The sequence below is a fragment of the Talpa europaea genome (genome assembly GCF_964194135.1).
Source record: "Talpa europaea genome assembly, chromosome: 13".
NCBI classification, from domain to species: domain Eukaryota; kingdom Metazoa; phylum Chordata; class Mammalia; order Eulipotyphla; family Talpidae; genus Talpa; species Talpa europaea.
This window is the reverse complement of record NC_140080.1, coordinates 65,175,287-65,199,898: the sequence shown is the minus strand read 5'-3', so window position 1 is coordinate 65,199,898 and position 24,612 is coordinate 65,175,287. Positions and strand designations below refer to the sequence as shown.

The window sequence follows — 24,612 nt, the reverse complement described above, 5'->3', positions numbered from 1 at the left end:
AATAACAGTCAAAAAATATTTATGAAGCCCAGGTGTCTATGGATCTTATTTTAAGTAGACTGGTCAGATTTTTGCTTCAGAAAAATCACTTTTATAAACATGCCAATTAAACGAAATTGTTTCAAGAATGCAGAGAACGATAAAGAGTTCATTATTTTATAAATGTGGAATCTAATGCTGTTCCTAAGGGGAAGTTTTTTTTATTCATAAAGATATTAATTTATGACTCATTTTTATTCTTGACTCAAGCTCACTCTGGACTCCTCTTTCATAACTGAAAAGCAGTGAAGCATTTTTGAAAAAGCGTAACAGGTCTCAGAATCACACAACCATTTTCAAATACTAGTTCTACCACTGGGTGACCTTGGACCTCACACTTTATCTCCCTGTGGTTTGTTTTCTTCTTCTTTTTTAAATCTGTATAATATAAACATCTGCCTTTTAGAGTTGCTCTTAGGATTAAATGAAGTACTTTGTGTGGTGTGTCTGGCACAATCACTGAATCAGTGGACCAAACGTCTTTCAACATAGGAATAATGAACCAGAAGTCTTGGTGTTGGTGTTTGTTCCTTTTTTACTGTAATTTGAATCTAAAGAGGTTCTGGACTGGACTTACTCATCTTGATATTCTCTGTTTATAACTATTAGACACTGGGGCGGCTTTAACTGTAGTAAGGGTTTACAGAATGCTGCATCAGAACTAGGCTGGACTCTCTCTATTCAGCTTTTTTCATGTAGTATTCCTAAGCAGTTGCCAGTTTTGCTGCTTATGAATAATTTTGTTCCTGACTCTTCTATTAACAGGAAGCTAAATTAAAAGTTTTTTGCGTTGATTGTCAAAAGATAGTTTTTATCACAGTGCTGACCTCATAAGAAAGTTAGCATGTTCTGCTCATTTTGGAAGTTTAGCTACTTGGAAGTGAGTTAATTATTTTCCTGTTTTGGGAGAACTCGTCCCAGGGGCATACAATTTTTGGAGTACTACCATATCCAAAATCATAATTTATTATCTTCTTTGGGAAGGCAGCTTTATAACTTTTTTTAAGTGGGGTACAGGCCAGAGTTGCGGGTAGGGGGTTTTAGAAGATTCACCAGAGTAAGCAGGGAGCAGAACAGACAGATGCACTGAAATATACTACTGAAGGGAACAGCGGGCCAGACAGGAGAGGTCTGCTGCACCATGTGGGTTGCTCCCCAGATGGCCAGGGATCGAACTCGCTCTGCAGTGGCCAAAGAAGGCCTCACAGTGCTGCACTCAACCCCCTGTGCCACCAGGGAGGCCCAGCTTTATAACTTTTAAGGTGCTGTAAAGCTATAAGATAGTGGTCCTGTTATTATCTGGATCAGGCAGTAAAACTGCTCTAATTCCCTTTACTAATGAGCAGTATCTTAGCTGTAAAGGGAAGCAAGTGGAGAGGACCACTGCATGCCACACACTTGCTTCCATACTGACTCAAGGGCCTGTTTATAAAAGCTCATTTGGCTTTCAATAAGATTTTTGGCTGCAACTAAAAAAAAAAAAAAAAAAAGGTTGTTCTTCAATAGCACCATTTTAAAATATTATAGTAAAAAACAATTTGCAACATTTATGTGTGTTCAGTTAGTTTGAAAGACTTGTGCGTCCGTGTTTTGGGTGTTGTTTTTTTTTTGGGGGAGGGCATTGCCAGTGTTGCCAATATTAAAGCATGGATCATCATCAGAACATAGTACAGAAGACATTATTGTGTTATTGTGTCTAATACCCTTGTTTTCTTTTTTTTTACCCTTGTTTTCTTGAACCATAAATGTTGACTCACTTTTAGTTTCGCTTTCCTTGTGGTTTACAGTATCACTATAAAATACCAAAATCTGTAGAATCACATAAGAGTCTAAAATTTGTAGAATTGCTTAGTATATTTGGGAGAAAATTATCCTTTCAAATTAGTGGTGAGAACACCTTGACTTGACCAAAGAAACATATGATATGACTGTGAAATCCTGACTTGGCACTGGTAGAGCAGAAAAATAGGTAATTATAACAAGCTATAAACTAAATGTGAATTAGAAACCTATCATTTGATCCTTAATAATGGCAGTTTGTTCTCTGTGACAGTTGTGGGACCTAGGGGCAGGTTGCTTAATATCCCTGAGCTGTAATTAATTCATTTATAAAATGAAAATAGGAGTTTCTGCCTACTTAGGCTGGAGTGAGTTGTAAGGAGCAAATATGATTATGTCTTTGAAATCACTGCAATATCAAGACCAGTCTCCTAAGTCCACAAGCAGATTGCAAGGAGCACTGGAAAAAGGTAGCGAAGCGAAGAGTGCTAATGTGCCTGTGTGCCCTGCCTTTAAACACTGGCATCCCACACATCATGTATCTCCACCTTCCCTTATGTCTCAGAAACTTCCGATGTCAGAAGTGTGGATCCTGCAAGAGAACAGGTAGTACAGCTTGGAGACTTACCAGAGCAACTTCCAAGGGCTAAGGAATTATGACCCAATGCATAACTGGTAGAACATAAAGCACAGGACAACTCAAAGAGGCCGCTGCCCTGTATGTAATGCCAGATACAGAATGTGCATTGCTCAGTTACCAGTTATGTCCAAAGCTTTTGAAGCTCAAAAGAAATTGTATGAGAATTACCAAAGTTAAAAACACATTTGCTTTCAGTAGGTACTCAAATGCAGTTATCCTGGCAATTATTTCTAGCAGTTGCATTTTTAAGAAGTTTAGTATTGTGAGTTTCACATTTGAAAATTTAGGATATAGTGCAGATGGTAAAAACAAATTGCCAAAGGTTCATGAGTGCAAAGTCTAATAAATTTAATAAGGAAGGGAAAAAAGACAAGGACTGACACAGTAAATGTTCTGTATCTGTCTGAAGAGATGTCTGCATTTGAGATGACTCTCAAATGTTTCCCATCAATAAGGCAAGTAAACAAGGTAATCTCAGCAGGAAAACTTTAGATTAGACATGACTTTCTCCCTGAAGGATTTCCCCTCATTGCTGTGACTTCAAGTAGGCAAATGATTTGTGTGCCTGTCTCTGTAATCAGACTAGAGCTCCTCCAGGTAAGGCCTGGTGGTAGTTTATGACTCCCCTATAGTTAGTCCCAACATCAGACACTCAGAAGATGCACAATTCATGTATTTTTTAATGCTAAATTAAATCAGCAGTTCTGAAAAGCAATCTTTCATAAAACTGTTTCCTTCTTTCAATTTAGCTCATTTCCATTCATCTTTCTACCAGTCAACTAGACTCAAAATACTGGAATTCTTTATGGCTCTTTACTTTCCTTCCATAGCCATTCCTCATTCTCACATCTAATTAATTATTAAGCCCTATAGATTCTTTCTTTACCACCTCTTTTGATAAATATTTCTTCTTTGGGATTCCTGTTGCTAGCATCCTGGCTCAGATCCTTAGTTCAAGCTCAGATACTAACCTTGTCAGTGCTCTGCCAGTCTTAAAATTCCAGCCATGTCCCCAAATACGACTTGCAGTTCCCCAAAGTTTTCCAGCATATGTCTTCCATATTGTCATGAGTTTTCTGCAGTGTGTCAATACTAAATTTATAAATGTATCTTCTACTCTGTGAACTCCATACTTTGTCATTAATGACTTTTGTGTATACTTGGACATATCATCTGCCTTTTTCCTTCTGTTCTGCATTACTCCTACTACTTACTGTGACTTCCTTCCTCCTATTCTCACCTCTTAGAACCCTCCTGCATTACCCCAGAGCACTTCTATCAACTTTCTCACTAGTTCCCACACAATTCCTAGGCTGCATTAAACTATTTAGCATATGGAATGAACTGAAAAGTTAATTGTTGGATAGGGAATTTTAAGACCAAGGCAACATCGGATAAACCATTGTTAAAAGTACTTCTACCTTCTTGTGGGAAGCTTATCTGGAACCTCATAAAGTTTCTGGGTGGGTTTAATGTCAGTAAATATTTGGGCAAAAAGGCACTCTTTATGAATCTTTATCCCTTAGCAAAATTATTTTAACATGTTTTGCACTTAAAGCATTTTTCATTTTACATGGAGTGCATTTTCTTTTGTTATGAAATTTTGTATTTTAACAATCTCAGATATGCTTTTTGATATTTAATCTTGGATTCATACCCAATTTAGGGTATAAAACCATTAACTCCTTACCGATCTTGTTATCTTATAAACACATTGAGTGCTACTGGTACAAATGGCACATTTATTATTGACTTTTCATCCAAGTTGCTTCTTTAGAGAAAGCTAGGAGAGCTACAGATGTTTTTATTTAGATTGTTAAATAACAGATGAGGAATAGCTACTCACTGAAAAAAAAAAAAAACCAACAAAACTAGCTAGAACTTGCATTATAAAATACCAAAAAGGAGAGATTTGTCCAAATGGAAATACTGTTTTACCCCGTAAGAATTCATTCTTATGTTGTATTTGTTTTGCAAACAGACAAAAGGACCAGCAGAGCTCAAGAAGGTTTTATGTTGCATTGAGGTTGGGGGCAAAGTATTTGAAAGGGATCAGTGAATCAGAGGTAATATGGGCTCTGTTTGAGCCACCCAATCTCTATTTTGCTGATGGTCAGTATTCCAGATATAAAGAGCTGCATAGGCATTTCCGTCAGCTTGAAAGAACTTTATCCCTGTTTTCATTCTGACATACCTATTATGACTTTGTTCACTAAGCAGAAGGAATTATGGGAAATGGAAATTCAGTGGCATGTTTTTATTAAAGAGCTATGTGTGTATCTTCCCTGAGAAATTAAAGAAGCAAGCAGAATCGTGTTTTCCTTTCAGGTAACAAAAATTGCCTTATTCATTCCCACTAACAGTGATTTATTTAAATTGGAAAACAAAGTAGCATAAAATGAGAAGTCTTATGCACGAAGCATATTTCATCTTTTAAACAAAGAATTGAGTAACTACGAATTTCTGTTATTCAAAAGCAAACTAAAACGTAATCACAAAAAACTGCAAATGTATTCTAAGGGCAGTGGTGATTGTTTAAGGAAGGGAAGTTTCAAAGCTGTATTTTTCCTTTGGCTTCTTTAGATAGAGTTTTAGGTTTAGAGAATAGCAATTTAATGTTTCAAAACAAGATACACATTTTCAAATTCAGCTGGTGATACCTTGCAGCAAACTACAGGTGTACCTTCCCATATGTAGGAAGCATTTTCTTACAAAGTTCAGATAAGTAAAAATTTGACAAACCAAGTATTTTTTATGGCAAATTTTATGCTTTTTTTTAAAAAAAAAAAAAGATTTATTTATTTATTTATTTATTTATTTATTTATACAAGCACTGGGTATAGTCAGAAGCGTGGGAAGGTGAGAGAATTCACCAGAGTCAGAGCAAAGAGCAGAACAGGCAGACTGACGAACTACACTGCTGAGGGGAGCAGCAGGTGGCAGGAGAGGTCTGCTCGCCATGTGGGACCCTTACCCGGTGGCCGGAGATCGAACCGGCGCTGTAGAGGCTGCAGGCAGCTTCGCAACCCAGCGTTCAACCGTGGTGCCACTGGGGAAGCCCCCAAACTTTATGCTTTTTGTGATACTCTATTTAATCATTATTAATTATCAACTTCAGCTTTTTAATTTCTTGACCTAATTTTGCTACTGCCCTTTGTTTAGAGATTCATCCTAATTCACATAATTTTCTAGAGAAATTTGTAAATGAGACCACCTCCTTGATGTTGGAACACTTGGCTCATTCACTTTTATGTTTCTGTCTCCTCCCATAGTAACTGTCTTGTAGTCAGCCATGTAAGACCTCAAGGCATGGACAGGAGTAAGAAGGCAGAATTCACGCAACTATGAAAAGAATCCTTATAAAGTGAAAAAAAAAAAGTATCATGTTCTCTTTAACATTTTACTTCCAATGTCCACATTTTATAAATATATTTTATTTCAACTGGGATTGATTACCCTGTATTTGGTTGCCTCAGGGTATTTAAATGTCACATTGTTTGTGTTTTGCAGGATTTCCTTTGAGTGTAGCAGATTTTTGTAAAAATAAAGTCAAATTTAAAGGTGCATGTTAACATAAAGTAATTCTACATGTCTAAAAAATGAAAGTGAACCTCATTAATTTTCTAAAAATTTGTCCAGCATCAAGAATTTGAGAAAAAAAAAACCTAGAGAAATAGTCTTATGTTCTCAAATTTAAACTGTAATCCATGAAAGAATTAAAAGGTAATATTCCTATAAAATAAACCAATTAAGGAAAATGACTTTGAGAAAAAGAATGTTGCTCATTAGAGATCAAAACTCACTGTAGAATATTTATGTGGTGATAGTAACAAAGAGTTTATTTAGGAACATTTAAAAGAAAATATGTCACACAAAATAAAAGGAACACCTTTTATGTTATCATTGAAACAAAAAAATAGAGTCATACTAATTTTCTTGCCCTCTAGTCCCTGGTAAACTTTATAGATCTTCAGTTTGTTTTTTTTTTCCTGAAAAGCAGTTTTTCAATCCAAATTGTGAACTTAAGAGAAATCACAGATTATAGCCTTAGTTTTCTCAAATGCATTTTTTTTATTTTCTAGGAATGCAGCAGTTTTTTGTTCCCTGTTATTAATATATAGTTCTAAAGTACTGTTCTAATGAAGCGTGTTCTAAATAAGTTTTCATTTTACCTTTTCTCATTGATATTCATTATTCATTATTTTTAAAGGGACTGGGGCACAGAATTTGGAACTTTTGAGATACTGGTAGATTATTTGATCTTCAAGGATATATAGTCACCGTGCTGTATTAAAACCATTACATAGCACTACATAATGCTTAAATGACTGCTCAAATGGTTGAAATCTGTTTCCCGCAATGAAGGTGACTAGTTTATTCTAGGAAGAATAATTGTGTTTCAAGCAGAATAACTTGAACTTTTATTTTTGAGGACATGCAAATTTTAACAAAAGTATCTCAATTCTAAATTACAATTCATTGACACCAGTGTAATTAGTTAACTTAAAAGAAGGGTGGCCGTTGAAGCATTGCAGGAATAATGAAGGAATGTTACTATACTATTGCCACCCTTCCACCTCTAATTACGTGGAATTTGATATTTGAGCTTTAACTCTGCTTTGGGATTTATAACTTTTCTTTAGTTATAGTTTTTGATGAAACAGAAAAATACATGTAAAACGATTTTGGTAAAGTAAAAACCTTCTACTTTGCTTATTGCTCCAAAAAATTCCCTGTATTTTTCTTAAAATGTGTTTTCCAATAGTATAAAAACAAACCACAGAATTTTGAACACAACTTTCAGTGGTGATACTCACTCAGGGACTTGTTATAAAATGGAATTTTAGACTATGTATGCATATTTTCAGTGCTGTAAAAAAACACTAGCAGTCATCAAGGGAGATACCCTCATGTCACAGCTGAAAGCATGAGAGCCAAAGCTGTTTAGAGAATTATTTGGTACCAGCGGTACCACAACCACCACTGAGTTTGCTGGCTGTAGTTCACTGCTCTTTTTATTTTTTTTTGCACCAAACAAGAACAAAATGATAAAAATCTCATTACCAGTGTAATTTCTTCCTATTCAAAGAAAAGAACACTATGTCAGACTAGTTGAGGACATGGTTCAATTGAGTATAAAATGATAGTGTTTTGTTGAAGATTACTTATAAGATACATGAGATTAGAATTGGCCTTTAATGCAAGCAGATTATTTTTGTAACTTTTAGCTGTATTAATAATTCATCTCATTAGACAGTGAAGTTACTTCTGTACTGTACTCAAAATTAAAGTGCATTTTTAGTGCCTCCATTGGGTGGACTAATTTATATAAAGCATGCTTGTTATGTAATGAGTCTGATCTTGCTATGTGACTTGTGGAATCAGTTCCATTTCTTTATAATCACTTGCATATCATACTGTGTATTTTCCAATAATCCCCTTGTTTATAAAGTGTCACTAATGGTCTTCATCATATTAAAATGTCTAATAATGCGTGGACTGAGGAAGAGAGGAAATGCTAAATAAAACTCATGTAATAAGTACAATGACTGTTTAGTTTTAACACTTAATGTTACTCTCAGATATGCATGTTACAAATACACACACACACACACACACACACAGAGTCCCTAAATTTTGTGACCAGTTCATGTGCATCAGTAATCAGATCTTTACTTTGTGCATGGGTTAACATTTTCTCTTTCAGCCTAATGGATTTCAATTTACCTGGAAATTGCTTTTCTCAGTAAGACATTTTTAGTCCATAAAAATCCCTCCCCCACAGTATGTCCAAAGAAACACCTTGCTAAACAAATTTTCCATAGGAAAAATTCTCCCCAAAAAACTCATCCTTAACAAAGGCCTTGTGCGAAGAACTGTTAGGCTGATTCTGGTAGTGCTCTTGACATAAATGTGGATGCCTCTGTGAAGGCTCATCTCTCTCTGGCTTCCGTGCCCTGGTCATGCTGAAGCCTCCACAGTTCACCTAACCCCATGAGACATATTGAACTACTTATCTTTCTATATCCAAATCAAAATCTGCTGCCATTTCCATTGCATCTTAAAGGATTCCCTTCCTTCCTTCAAATGTAATTTTCAAGAGCTTTGCTTTTTTTTTTTTTTTCCCAGATTTATTTATTTATTTATACAAGCACTGGGTACAGTCAGAAGCCCGGGAGGGTGAGAGAATTCACCAGAGACAGAGTGGGGAACAGAACAGGCAGAGTGATGAAATACACTGTTGAGGGGAGCAGCGGGTGGCAGGAGAAGTCTGCGTGCCATGTGGGACCCTCACCCGGGTGCCAGGGATGGAACTGGCGCTGCAGAGGCTGCAGGCAGCTTCGCAGCCCAGCGCTCAACTGCTGCGCCACCGGGGAGTCCCCAAGAGCTTTGCTTTTGTACATCTTGTTATATTGTTTTACTTCACTGTTTTTGAATCCTTTCCTCCCAATTTAAATTCCTAGTGATCAGGTACCTTACCAAATTCGTCTCTATCTTCAACTTAAGTGGAGGATGAGGAATAGTTTGGTTAATTTTCACTGCATACAGGCACTTCGACCGGATATGTAAATGTCCCCTGGTCCTGAAATGCAGTGCATGCTTCTCAGGATAACACAAGAACTTCAAATTTTATTAAGTGCTAGTGCTTTTAATGCGATTGGGTAACTAAATTCTCTGGGTTTTGTTTCCATATGTGTAAAGGTAGGACATTATTGTATGAACAGGGAAAAAAAAAGTACTTGAAAGTATTTGGATCTTTGAAGGTGTTCTCCAAATGAAGTATTAACATTTTGAACTCTTGACTCATAAACAGTTATGAGACCAATAGTTGATTACTTACTCAGTTCAGAGTATAGTGCTACATCTATGTAAATTATTTTATGTAGACAGAAGACAGATTCAAGCATATATACAAACCAAGATGATGTAATATTATTAACTAGTGCTGTTGGATCTGAGGAAGTAGGTGTGATCCCCAACTTTGTTCTTTCCTTACATTAAGTAATCCTATAAACATTCTTACCAAAGCAGGTTTATGATTGATGTTTGAGGTGCTGATCCCACAAGTTTATGCTAACTTTCACTAGTCTCCAGTTTTGAGATGAGGCATACTAGAGTGAGCCCTGGCTCAATGCTTGACTATTGTTGTTATTGGCCTTGTCCATTACAAATGAGCAGTTAGCTGAAATTTGTCCATTCCCCCTTCAAGTTTCTAAGCATTGCTGTCTGTGAGACAATGCAGTGCAGTAGAATGTATGCTCTGGGTGATCTGTTGCATCCCAGCCATGGCTGCATGTTACAGTTACTGGACAGTGACCAAACTGTAAACATGAAAACACTTTTGCTTGCTGCCTCTCTATTTGCTTAGCTCTTATCAAGATGCATAATGTTCTCCACCCCTCCCCTATGCATTTTGTGATTCATATTCACTCATCTCTAGTCACTCATAAATAAAAAAGGTCTCAGAGTTCTTTTATTCATTATCTGGTTTGACTGGAAAAAAAAATCGATTCCAATCATCCATTGAATCAAGTGACATGGAAAGAAAAAAAAAAAGGAAGTTGGAAAATTTAAGGCAAGGTAACTTTAGCCAGGAAGACTATAAAAGACCAAATGAACCTTGTAATCTTTTACCTGGACAGTTGATTTAATCTCCTGCATGGTTTTCAAAAAAAAAAATTTGTCTTCATCTCTTCTTTTTTTACCCTCTCCTGTATGGTGTAATATTTCAAGTACACAGAAAAGACCTGAAGCAGGAATCAGTTGGTTTGTTAGAAGAATCACTGTCTACCAGACTGCAAGGACCAGGCAAGCCAGGAGAAGAGGAAAAGGGGCTGAGGTGCAGGAACCAGGGCTTTAAGAATTTTGTTCTCTGGGTAGAAGCAAGCCTTTGAGCATGACCTAATTGTTTTTAAAAGGCCACCATAGGTTTCATGACAAGTGAAAGTGATAGATTGACCAACTAGAGATATTAGTGGTGATTCAGCCTGCGTGATGACTAGTGATAAGATGGTAGCTGTGGATGTGATGAGAAATGACTATATTGGAAAGGAATTTGGAAAATAAAGCTGATAGGACATTCAGTTGGATTACATTTAGAGTACGGAGTCAAGCTCAACTCTTAGACCTATTATAGTCTGAGCATTTGGGTGAAGGGTGAATCTATTTACAAGCATTTTGTTGTTGGAGGGCCGGAATGAATCAGGAACTGACTTTGGCACCTGTTCAGTTTGAGTTGACAATTAGATATACAGGGGGATGTGGCAAATAGGCAGTTGGATGTAGGAGCTTGTATCTTAATGAAACAGTCAAGATTTATATATAACTTATCAACTTGCATTTTGTACAGGTAGTTTTTCAAACCTTTGACTTGGTTGACACCACTTAGAATCAGAATGGAGAGAGTGAGGTCCCAGCCTGAACCTCAAGTATCTTAATAGAGATGGAGAATGGCCAACTGGATAGGGAGAACCGGGAGAATGTTCCAGGAAATTAATTTGATTATGTTAGGTTCTGATTGTCACTTTTGTTGACTTCGCTTAGTGTGAGGCTTTTTGATGTATAATTATTTCAAGGTTTCAGTCTTGTGAATGGGATTTCAGTTTCCGTATCTCATTCAGTTATTGAACAAACTCAGTCTCAGCCCCAGCCCCATTTCTTGATATCATGTGCTATCCCAGGTGCTTACCTTCTTCCTCTCAGCTGCAGAAGGTGAACTTCCTGTTGCCACGCTTACTTTCTAACCAGGTGGCAATTTATATTAAGTTCACTTTGGCCCATAGAGATGCTCATCTTGTTTATGAGCTTATATGTTATTACTGTTGTGTGTATTTGGAGCAAGGTGGTTCATGAAGAACATGCCATGTTATCTGGATGCCTCCTTTATATATCCCATTTCTGTTTAGTATTTTAGTTTTTTTTTTAAGATTTATTTATATATTTATTTATTTGTGTATACAAGAGCTGGGGTACAGACCAGAGGTGTCGGGCATGAGAGATTCACCAGAGATAGGGGGGACCAGAACAGGCAGATTGACTGAAATACACTGCTGAGGGGGAGCAGCAGGCAGGGCAGAAGAGGTCTACTGCACCATGTGGTACTAGTCCCTGGCCAGGTCAACTCCCTGACCAGGGATTGAACTCAGGCCACAGTGGCTGTGGATAGCTTCGTAGTGCTAAGCCTTAACCTCTTGTGCCACCAGGCAGGCTCTAGTTTCTTAGTTTTTTATTCCTCCTTTAAAAAAAAAATTGTAGATGAAAAATTCATACTGTGTTGGTCATTCATGATTTCTATTTAAGTGTTTGGTTTTGCTGTCTTTGCCCCAATTATTTACATTTGTCATTTTATCTCTTCCTTTTTTTCATTTTTTGCTTCTGGAAGTAAAGCATTTACTCTGTCATTTTTAATTGAGTTTTATTATCATAAACATTACTATTTTGGGGAGTTTTAGACAAAAAGTTATAATTCAGGCTAATCTGATTATTGCATCTACTTATCAGGGCTGTAGAAGGATCTTGTTTAGCTAATCCATACAGATTGAGAAATGGTAAATTAGAAGCAAATAATATGTGCACATGATCCTTGGCTTGTCATTACCTTGATTAATGTAATGAAAATCCTTTAATAGATGTTCATGTATTTACATGGGATACATTCAATGCACATACACTGTATGTGTGAAAATTATGATACTTTGACACTTCCTAAATATTCTTAGGAGCTGGTTATGATTGCTGCAGTGACATTCTGGGAAGGAGAGGGTGAAATTACTGCCCCTAGCTAGAACACTAATGCACCCCAGATGTTTACAGAAAAATCTCACTATGTAGAGCTTATATGAGTTCAGTCATAATATTACAGTGTATGACAGTTAATTCCACTTTGATATAATTAATGAAAATGGTAAAGTAGAAGTGTAATCATTTTTCCAAGAGGAAATGTCTACCCATTAGTGAGGATAAGGCTTATTATTGTCAGTGGAAGCAGCAGATTTCTGTCCAGTTACTCAGATTGCTGAGTTGGTGTGTTCACAGGGATGGATGTTCATTTTGGACTGTGATAGAAGGAGAGAACACTTTTGAAGAAGATGTTTCATTTGTTTTAAACCAATGACTACATTTTGAAATAAACGAAGTTCTGTACAACATAATAAAATAAAATTTCTAAATACGAGTAATTGGCCTTTAAAAGAGTATTACTCAGGTTTTTATATATCTGTGTAAAACCAAATATTTTTTAACCATTTATTAATGTGTCAGTGCATTAAAAATCATAGCCCATTTTTATTATATGTTACAAATTACTTGCCCATTTTTATCTTTCTGACTACATATCATAGACCGGTGTGAATTGATTTTGATGTAATAAATCTTAGGTGGATGGGAGAACACTTTCATGCTACTACAGAAGCTTTCTTTAAAAAGTTGGAAGTGGTTTAATAGGACAATAAAAAGATGAACTGGGGGGTTATTTTTTCTCAGGTGATAGTGTGATTTTTCCTAAGTAATAATGCATTAACTGAAATAAATGCATTGAATAATGCATTAATTGAAATTAATTTGAATTTGGTAATTTTGTTTACTACTTAAATTTCTTTGGAAACTAGATTTATATAATTACTTTGAATAATTACATTGACTGTGAAAGAATGGTAACATTGATGAAATGTCTACAGAGTCCAGCGTACATTAGATACTTAATATATACCATGTTGCCAATATTCAGAAAAAACATAGACAGCCTTTACAAATAGCATATGTAATACTGTGTGTTTTGGTATTTTGTTAAATTTTTGTAGTTGGTGAAAAGTTTTAAAATTCACTGTTACAGCATTTCTTTCCATGGTTAGTAAATTGCTATATCCTTTGGGGAGATTGGTAGTAATAATTGGGAATCAACTTTTAAACTGTGAATTATGTATTTTTATGGCAAATTTTCAAAAACCGTTTTACATACATGGTTATTTCTACATATTTGACTATGATTTTTTTTTTCCTCATAGTGTAGAAAGGAATAAATTTTTCTTAAATTGTTTTAAAGGTTTAGGATAAAAGTTTGCTTTATTTTATGACTAATGCCAGAAATTAGGATTTAATAGTTTAGTAGTTCAGTAAACTTTAAGTGCAGTTAATATAATATCATGTCATACCAGTGGGACTAGTTTACCTAATGAACATTGTGGTCTTTTTTATATTCGAATTTCATAAAACATATGCTTAACTCCTTTTGTTCCTTGTCTTGCTCAGCTTAGTAAGGTGGTCTTTGACACATTTTGAGGCTACATTATTGAAACTGATATAGACACAAGTGTAGTTAGTTTTTTTCTTCTTAGTGGCGTATTTAATAACTTTAACTACAGTAAGTTCTGGGTTTTAAGTTTATTATTATGAACAAATTTTCTTTAAAAATTAACAAAACCTGCCACTAAATTCAGGGATTAGGATTCCTTCTTTGTTGACATAAGTAGTCTGAAAATTGAGCCTAACTAAATTGCATCAAATTTCAGAGACTAATAACCATACAGTTGGGAGAAGGATCTTGTATGCAACCTGTGCTCTGTCAGAGTAATTTAATTAGAGGTAGTGATATTTCAATGTAATTTGTTAATGGCCACATTCTGGAAAAGGGATAACCATTCTGCCTGAGCAGTGATAGTTTTATATATTTTTTAGCTGAAGTCTGTCAAAAGAAAGGGTTTTCATTAAATTTTGTGGCATAGATGCCAGGAGGAAGAATATCAATGAAGAATAGCTAAAAAAAAACTTTTTAGCTATTAGAGTGTATGCGAAAGAATGCAATCATTTTACTGCTTTTTCCAACAGTTAAGCATACACAATTGTATTGGACTATTGAAAATTTAGATATCATGTATTTGATATCATAATCATTCTTCTATATCATCTCTATTGCTTGTTTTGATTTTTTCAATTTCATATTAGAGTATCATAACTCTTTATTCCTTTTTTTTATTTGTGACAACTTATATGCAAATGTTAGTTGAATATTACATGACTTTATCTGGAAAGAAAGTGAAATAACAGCTTCTCTAATAGATTTCATAGTATTTTAGAGATTATTATAATGAAACCATTCTCTTTTTTGATGGGAAACTACCATAACTTTTAGGAATAAGAAATATTTTTGTTTTACGAATTTCATCTACAATAAGTTTGATTCTGATTTGTTTCATTTTATACATTCTTCATGCTAATTCTACTTCATTGAAGAGTTTTAGGTCACTAGATTGGTACCTCATCAGACATGGCAGGCTGGGATGTATTGCACTAACAGTAACCTCCCGTCCTATCTACAAAAAGTATTGATTTCTCCTTCATGTGAATTTCATTGTGGATGCAGGTGACTCTCCAGGACAGCTCTCCATGGGTAGCTCCCCTATCCTGGGGCTTTTGATTTTGAATCACCTCCATCTAACATGTTCTCTCATAATCCTTACTGCACAGAAAAAGGACAGTAACTAAATGCTCTCCTGGAAAGTAATATAAATGTGTCATTTTGACTCCAGATTTTATTGGCTGAAGCAAACCACGTGGTCGTACTTAAATAAGCCAAGTTAGATGAGAAAAATGCTCTTTCTCAGTGTCTGGGAAGGGGAGAAAAACTGGAATTATTGGTGAGCATTAGTAATGCCTACCTCAGCCAGAGTATTTCAGTGATATTACAAAATAGATCAGCCATTTATGGGCACCATACCATGCCCAAAACAGCATTTTAGGCAGAAGGAATTTTAATCTCTCTCAAACAGAATCTAAGAAGATTCCTTGGGCCTCCCCTGGTGGCGCAGTCGTTGAGCACTGGGCTGCGAAGCTGCCCGCAGCCTCTGCAGCGCCAGTTCGATCCCCGGCTGCCAGCGAGGGTCCCAAATGGCATGCAGACCTCTCCTGCCGTGCCCACTACTCCCCTCAGCAATGTATTTTGTCGGTCTGCCTGTTCTGTTCCCCGCTCTGGCTCTGGTGAATTCTCTCACCCTCCTGCTCTTCTGACTGTACCCAGTGCTTGTATAAATAAATAAATAAATCTTAAAAAAAAAGAAGATTCCTTTATGAGATTGAGTACAGCACTGTATTATCAAGCTCTAAAAGCCATTGATGAGTTCATATTTTATGCTTTAGCCCAAACATCTCACACAGTTGCAAAATTGCTTATTTTACCATTCTATGTGATATCACCAACTGTATGCTGTTTGGGCACCAGTGAAGTAGAAGAAATTGAAAAGGAACCATTTTTTGAATAATACTCTCAGGAGAGGTAGTGATGACGTGTCACAGATCAGTGTCAATACTAATAATAAAGATTATTAGATCAAAAAGTGACAGAATGGTAATTAATAACAGTGGTTAGAATCCTTGACGAGAATTATTTATTCTGAAAAAAAGTAAAACTAATTTCTGTAAGTTATATGTTGAGAGATAAATTAATACTTTAAAACAAGATGTTAACCAAAAATTCCAAAAGACTGCTCTGGTGCTAATAGCATGAAAGTATAAAGGCTATGAATGGACTGAAGATACAGACTTAAAGGGTTTGATCTGAATGCTTCCTGAGTCTATGTGAGTAATTCCAAAACATAAGTGGCAACAGTTTTATGCAAAGATAAAAGGAATTCTATATTTGCTAATAATTCCGAAGTATATAAGCTGTTTAAAGAACAACTTATTGTGTGTTGATTAATCTAGTAAAACATGGATAGTGAGTGTATGAATGGTGTTCACTATATTTATTAGAATTATTCACTTAAAAAAAAAAGTTAACTGAGGGGCCTCCCTGGTGGCGCAAGGGATTACGCACCATACTATGAAGTGATCCATAGCCTCTGCAGGGGAGTTCCATTCCCGACTGGCCAGGGAGCAACCCACATGGCAAGGCAGACCTCTCCTGCCTTGCCTGCTGCTCCCCTCAGCAGTGTATTTTGGTCTGTATGCCTGTTCTGTTCCCCACTCTGTCTCTGGTGAATCATCTCACCCCCCGCATCTCTGGCCTGTACCCCAGCTCATGTATGCATACATAAATAAATCTTTGTTTTAAAAAATAAGTTAACTGACATTGTGGAGCACCTGAGTGAATGTAATTGACAACTGAAAAACTTTCTAAAAATATTACACTTACAGATTTTATAGATTTGAAAGGAGAAAATTAAAGTTTGGACAAAGGATTGAAATCATTCACTTGTAATATATAGTTGCTGTACATGTTAGAGTCTAAAGAATACAAATATGACTTAGAGCAATATCCATGTATGCTTCAGGTAAAATTTTATCATTACTTTAAAATACTCCATTCAAAAGCATTTGAAATATATTGCATTTTTTCAAAAGAAATTTCAGCATATTTATTGATATAGAAAAAGGAAGAACCATGAAAGCAAGTCATGACAAGAAAGAAATTTCTATTAATTAGAGAAAAAGTAATGAATTTGTGCACCCAATTGCTTACACCAACTTTTGTGAATACAGTTTTATTTGATGGTATCAAGAATTTGATATCTCCAAGGAAATCAAAACCACAAGTAGATAAAACCTCACATCTTCAACAATAGCCCATTTCAAAAGACCAGAAACAATGTGTTAGAAAAGGTGGAACACTTGTACACTATTGGGAGGAATGTGGACTGGTTCAACCTCTGTGGGAAAGAGTGTAGAGGTTTCTCAAAGTATCCCATGCCAAGATATAAATAAGGATACAAAAACCCTAATTCGGAGGAATGTATGCACTCTTATGTTCACTGCTGCATTATTTATAATAACCAAGCTATAGAAACAATCTAAGCGTCCAATAACAAATGAGTACTGTATTAAGAAGCTGTATTATAAACCTAGTGGGTTGCTACTCAGCTATTAAAAAAAGATGAAGTCTTGCCACAATATGAATGGAACGAGGGGATTATGCTAAACAGAATAAGTTAGAAGGAGAAAGACAAATGCTAAATGATTTTACTCATACATGGACTATAAAGAAATAAAGCCAAAGAAAAGACAAAATCAAACCAAAACAAACTGTTGAAATGACTGTAAAACTGAGGTTAGTTGAAGAAGGGGAAGTTGGGTGTAAAGCAGGGAGGTGGCACAATGGACTTTGTTGAAGAATTATTGGTGTTTGGTGGTGTGTTTGCTGTGATAACTTATGTTTGTAGAAATATGAACCTTTGCCTCTGAAACATACGCAGTATTACCAACCAATATTACCTCAATAACCATTAAAAAAGCTAAAATGTTTTTATTTTTATTTTTTTAAAGATTGATTTATTTATTTATACAAGCACTGGATAGCGGGAGGGTGAGAGAATTCACCAGAGCCAGAGTGGGGAACAGAACAGGCAGACTGATGAAATACACTTCTGAGGGGAGCAGCGGGCTGCAGGAGAGGTCTGTGCGCCATGTGGGACCCTTGCCGGTGGCTGGGGATCGAACTGGTGCTGCAGAGGCTGTGGACAGCTTTGCAGCCCAGTGCTCAACCACTGCACCAACAGGGGAGGCCCCTAAAATATTTTTAAAAGATCTTTTACATATTTTAGTTTTAGGTGTATGCAATAGTAAGTGTTTCCTAAAAGATTTCTGTTTCATTTTTCTTATATGTTCTAATTAATTACATTCCTAAAGAACATGTAACTTTTTCCATCAAGGTTCATAGCAATAATTCTAGCCCATCTCTGTTATAGACCCTGGAAATGACAGCTAAGTTGTTCTAGGAAAATTTGTTCCTGATATTAAAACACAGAAAGGTCTAGCAGATTTTTAAAATTTATTGCTTTTCAATAACCACTTTCCAGTGGAATCTATAAGTAAAAATATTGTAAAATCTCCTCACAATGGCTATAATCAAAACTCAAGAAATAAGGAAGAGCAACTATGTGAAAAGGGCCAGGACCTTCATGCATTTTCAGTGGGACCGTGGATTGGTACAGCCTCCATGGAAAACAGTAATGAGGTGTCTCAAAAATTAAATAATAGAACTACCACATGATGCAGAAGTCCCACATCTGGTTATATTTTCTAAAGATAATAAAAATACTGATTTGAAAGATGTATGTATCCCTATGTTTTTCACTGCAACATTATTTACAATAGCTAAGATATGAGGCTAATCTAAATGTTCATCACCGGATAAATGGATAAAGAAAACATGATATGCGCACACATTGTGGAATATTATTCAGCCATAAAAAAGAAGGCCTGGGAGAGAATTATGTTAAGTGAAATGAACTAGACAGAAAAAGGCAAATATATCATCTCTGTTATATGTGAAGCCTAAAAACAGACAAAAAAACCTAAGCTTATGGATGCAGAGAACAAACTGATACATAACAGAGGTAGCAGGTTAGGGTTGGATGAAATAGGACAAAGAGGTTAAAAAAGTACAAACTTCCAGCTATCAGTCATGAATATTTAACTACATGGGGGCTATAGTTATTCATACTGTATTGTATATTTGAAGGACGCTAAGATAGTAGATCTTGTAAGTTTCAACCCCCAAAAAATAATTTTATGATTATATGTGATAATAGATTTTAACTAGACTTAAGGAGGTGGCAATAATTTCACAATATATAAAAATATCAAATCACTGTTATAACCTGAATGTCTAATTTATATATAAATTAAAAAAAACGCTGCTGTTGAGACAGTTCCCATTTCATTAATAGATATCTAGTTCATTAGTAAATATTGCTCTGTGCCTGTGGAAGAACTGTTGATACTATGAAACTATTTCTGTTTTTCTAATATGCCTTCAAAAATTGTAGTTAATATGGGAGAAAAACAATAAAAAAAGCCAAAGTCATATTTAGGCACAAAAATATTTTACAGTGTGCCTGTAATTGTTTTTAAATGTGGTGTGTTTTACTTTAGCAAAAATTATAAACCATATGTGCGTATTTTCACATTTTCATTCATATGGTTTATGTAGTGCTATTAACTGCTAATACATTTAATATATAAGATCTGTGGTTTCCTGTTAATATTTTATAAGGATATTATGGTTTTATGGTTAGCATTAATTTGAGGTATTGCTTCAAGAATAAAAAAGTACTTTAAAATAATTATTTCCCTGATGTTTAATTTTGTATTAATCATGTTAACAAAGTTTCATGTAGGCTAGAATGCAGTAACTACATATTATATAAGAAAACTATGCAATAGCTCCAATAATAAATAATGTCTTGTTTAATATTATGATGCTTTTAGCTACAAACATTTGTATATAGGGTTGTTTTCCATTTGAATAATCCAGTGTATCAAGCCAGATTTTTTTTCTTGTCTAGGGAAACATATGTCCTTTTCTCCTATGTTAAGAAATTATAAAGTTTCTGCTTCAAATTTCTATCAGCAAAATTAATGTTTTAATGCAAGGGAGATTGTTCTATCAGAAAAAACATTTCAAGTTAAATTCTTTGATTGTTTTAAGTGATAGAACTTCAACTTTACCATGTGTGTTTGATAAAATATTATGAATTTGATGAAACACCAGCTCACTATCTGGACACCTAGGGGGTTTATGTAAAGTTATTGATTCAGTTATATTTCCTGCTCAAACTAATACCACCTCAGGCAATTCATCAGAACTCATATGTTTGCAAGAGGCTGAGAACATTGACAGCTATCCATTCCTCTCAAATATCTAATAATATAATAGGTTAGACCATCACCTATCAGGAATCAATTTTTAAAAATTAATTAACTTCATTTTTAGACCAGTTTAGGTTTAGAATTACAGAAAAATTGAAGACCAAGTACATAGTTCCATATCACCCCCCCCCCCGGTTGTTTTCCTTGTTATAACTTTCCATCAGCGTGACACATTTGTTACACCAGTGTTGGTACATTATTAGTAATTAAAGTCAATAGTTTAGGATTCACTCTTTGTGGAGCAGTTCTCTGAGTTTTGACAAATGAATAATGTCATGTATTCTCAATTACAAACTCATACAAAAGAGTTTCATGCTAAACATATTTTAATTTAAAATGAATTGTTTCCTTAAAGACATATATATTAAAATATGATAAAACTGCTTCATGTTTTGTAAAATGAAATTTGGAAAATGTTTTAATAGCAGGAATAGCTTGGCTCCAGTCAATTATATATTTCCTCTAACAAGTATTACATGTCTCTGATGTTAACCTTGTTTTCCTCATCTTCAAAGTTCAATTTTAAATCTAATTTTAGTAATTTAAATGACTAAACTGTGTCTTTTGAGTGATCTCTTTCTTAATTCCAGTGATTACTTGTGTCTACTTTTTATTTTAACCAGGTTTTTTTGTACACATATTTTGTCATGTTCCTCCCGAAAATCTTCTTAAAAGGCTATTAATGATACGTATATTTCATTTATAAATTACTAGTATAAGTGCTGTAACTTCTGTTACATAGAAGATTTCCACTTTTTTTAAACTAACTTCTGTTAGTTCCTTTTGAGTAAGTTTCAGTACTTGGTCATAGGGCAGAGGTGAATCTTGTCACATATTTGAGAAAATATTCTAGCTGCATCTAAGTCACACGTGAACCAAACAATGGGCAATGAACGTTGACCAATGGTTAATATATAGAATTCATACTTTACTCACTCGTGCTGTGAACTGAATGATTTAAAACAAAGAGGTTCATTTTCTTGCAGTTCTGGGGGCTAGACATACAAGATCAAGTTGTCAGCAAGTTTGCATTCTCTTGATACCTTTCTTCTTGGTTTGCTGTGGCCCACATAGTCATTCTGTTGTTTCTAGCTAACTCTCCCTTTTTAAATTAATACCAGTCATATTCACTGAGAACCTATCCATTTGAGCTCAGTTAACCTTATTACCCCCTTTAAAGACCATCATATCTTCAGTTACAAAGGTATTGAGAGTTAGTGCTTCAACCGGATTTTTGGGGGCATAGTTCAGTCCATTATACCCATTGAAATTAGTAAAACTTTTAATTGCGTAACTTGAACATTGTAAAATATGGTTATCGTTGATGAATCATACCACCGCTCTACACATTCATAGCATGAAATCATGACTAATTTTTACCAAGGACAACTTAGTGAGTACACTAATTGAATAGACAAAGGAAACTCTGTAAACAAACATTACTGGAAACCAAAATGAGTTTATTCTCTGCTTGTGGAACGAAGAGCTAATCACATAAAATCATTAATAAGTAGATATTTTAATATTAGAACAAATGAGAATTGTCATTTGTTGAAGAAAAAAAAAGCACAGCAATTTAACAGGTATATAAAGCCAATTCATACTGGTTATAGGTTAGGTGTAGGGGTGGTAGACAAACTAATTGACTTTAAATAACTGACCTTTATTTAATTTCCTCCAAAGTATTTTCTCCAGCTTCAAACTCTCTAAGGTCAACCTCTTTTCATTCATAAAATGTGCAGTGACCCTTTATAGGAAAAGGTACAGTTTTTAATTCTTGCTGTGCATTATTTCAAAGGTCTCCTTTCCCTCCTTACATCATTTTGACACCCGAATCCAAACAGGAAACTGAACACCCAGTGAACAGAACAGTCAGTGACAACAACAGTGTATACAGTTCTCTTCTGCCTGTGGCACACTTACCCCACATTCTAGGGGGCCCCACTATTCCTCCTGTAGGACATTTTATTTATTCCTTTTTTAATATAAATTTTATTTTTATTTTCCCCATACAATTGCAACCCCCTTATTTTGACCCCAATACCTCCCCTCCCCGCCCCCCACCTCTTATAGAGTGTCTCTGGTTCATCGTTGTTTGTTGATTTTGATTTTCACTTTTTAATAGTTATTTATTTTCCTGGTCCCTTATTTAAGTTTTCTAGATTCCTGCTATGAGTGAGACCATCCAGTATTTTTCTTTTTCTTTCTGGCTTATTTCGCTGAGCATGATCCCTTCCAGTGCCATTCATGTTGCTGCAAATCGCATGTGTTTATCTTTTTTGAATGCTGAGTAATATTCCATGGTGTATATGTACCACATCTTCCTTTTTAATATGCTATTTACTCTGGTTCTCTCAGAGGTCTACATATGACATTGTTCTCTTCGCAAACATTTATCAAGCTTCTTTGTCATTTCTTTCCTTTTGCTGTTGTGTTAGAGATTTAAATTTCAATAATTTGAATAAAACTAAACTCATGGCTTTTAAGTTGCTGAAATTCTTGTAGAGGAAAGAATGAAAAGTCCACAGCAATGGGTATAGATCTCAATTTTCTTGCCCCATCTGTAGAGCAGAAATACCAATTCCTACCTCAGGAGGTTATTGTTAAAGTATATTTCACAGTCTTTACCAACAGACTTCCAAAGTCAAATTATCTGAAGTCCCTGGGTTTTGTAATTATTGCTGAATGCTGCTAGAGCTGGTTGAGTTTACTTCCAAGTTTCTGGCCTGTTTTTTGAAAAGTTGGAAGATATTAATCTAGAGTATTGGCTTATGGATCTTTACTGAATATTTATAATGTTCCTATTACTGCTGGATTCTCTGACAGGAAGCCAAAATTAGTTTATCCTCTGATTATGGAGAGAAGAGCTGATCACATAAACCATTAATAAGTAGACATTTACTGTCATTGTTATAATAAAAATCAAATGGTAGCATGTGTTTCCATGGGCAGAAAATACAAAATGAAATAAAAATGTAGAGCCTTCTCAAATGAGGGCAGAGACTTCATCTCCCAAAGGACATCAGGGTGGATTCTCCCCAAAAAGATGGCCTGGCTCTGGAGTTGTGGCCTGGAGATGGGGGCCAGGGGAGGGTTTGGGGTTTGGGCCCAGTGAGGTAAGGGGATAATGTCTGTCTGGCAGAATGTGATTTAGAAGATGATGTGTGTATAGCTGAAGAGATCAAGCAGTCAAGAATGAAGAGTATTGTGTACTAGGTGAGTTAGAACATTATAGGGAGAGACCTGAGGAGGCAACAAATAATTAGCCTAGGAGTGGGTGCCAAGTGACCTAGAGCAACAAAATCATCTAGAGAGTGGACACAACAATCCAGTCTAGACTGGTGAAAAAGCCAAGACTATATTTTTATAACCCAGGCTACATGCTTTTAAGTGTCATGAACTCTGTTTATGATAGGAAAAAGGTGTTTTGTTTGTTTTTTTTTTTTGAAAAATTTATTTATTTATTTGTTTGCTTATTTATTTGTTTATTTATTTATTTATACAAGCACTGGGTACAGTCAGAACTGCGGGAGGGTGAGTGAATTCACCAGAGCCAGAGCTGGGAACAGAACAGGCAGACTGACGAAATGCAGTGCTATGGAGAGCAGCGGGCGCGGAAGGAGAGGTCTGTCGCTCCATGTGGGACCCTCGTTTTCTGGCCAGGGATCAAATCAGCGCTGCAGAGGCTGTGGGCAGCTTTGCAGCCCAGCGCTCAATTGCTGTGCCACCAGGGGAGGCCCAGGAAAAGGTGCTTTTTCTATAAAAAGGTGGTGCTTTGAACTCTCAGCAGGGCTCTCCCCAAAACTTCACTTTTTATTTTTTGTCTGTCATAAAAGATAAGCAGCATATGGCATTGTTCTGTGGGAAGGATTCTTGTTTTTCACAAAGCAAGTATAGTGGGGTTATGTATCTTTTGGGATACGTCTCCAAATATTTTGCTTTAACATAAGTGAGTGTGGCACAACTTTTATTTTCATGTTGAAGTGTTTGAAAGATGAATGATGACATATGTGAGAATATATGGAAAATAATATATTTAGTATTTATAATTACAAGGAATTTATGGTTACTAAGGGAAATAAGCATGTGTGTTATTTGGCTGTAGTTTTGTGCATCTCACAATGAATTTATATTAATAAAAACCAAAAACTAAAGAACTGTCACCAGTTTGTACGTGAGGTAGAAAGAATTCATAAAAATTTTACTTATATCCTTCAGAAATACATAAGTTGTTTTTGCTTATGTTTTTAAATTTGTACTTGTTAACTGCTTTCCAAAATGTAGCTTGTATAATTGTGGTCAGGACATAGCATCACTTGCTAACAGAAATAAATTGCTTTTTCGTTAATCCCTTCATGCTAGTGCCATGAAATTTTTCTTCAAAAAGAGTGATTAAGAAATTGAAAGGAAATACTATTCCTCAGAGAGTATTTTTATTAATTTATAATTTTATCTTGGTTTGGCTATGTCTAGTTGTACATTTATGAGTATGTAGTTTAGCTTTAGTTATCTTA

At 35.3% G+C, this 24,612-nt stretch overlaps 1 protein-coding gene across 2 annotated transcripts in view; it reads left to right on the top strand.

The window, feature by feature from the left end:
- Nucleotides 1-24,612, top strand: part of CDH2 (cadherin 2) — a gene marked incomplete at both ends in the record, with an annotated part of 210,041 nt that overhangs the window by 123,027 nt on the left and 62,402 nt on the right. Inside the window, one exon of one of the 2 annotated variants that reach the window (XM_084252258.1) lies at nucleotides 4,710-4,771. The exons of the other annotated variant lie outside the window; for it this stretch is intronic. Coding sequence (XP_084108384.1) covers nucleotides 4,710-4,771 — 62 coding nt within the window. Of the gene's footprint in view, nucleotides 1-4,709; nucleotides 4,772-24,612 lie in introns of those variants that run through there. 2 annotated transcript variants of the gene reach the window in all.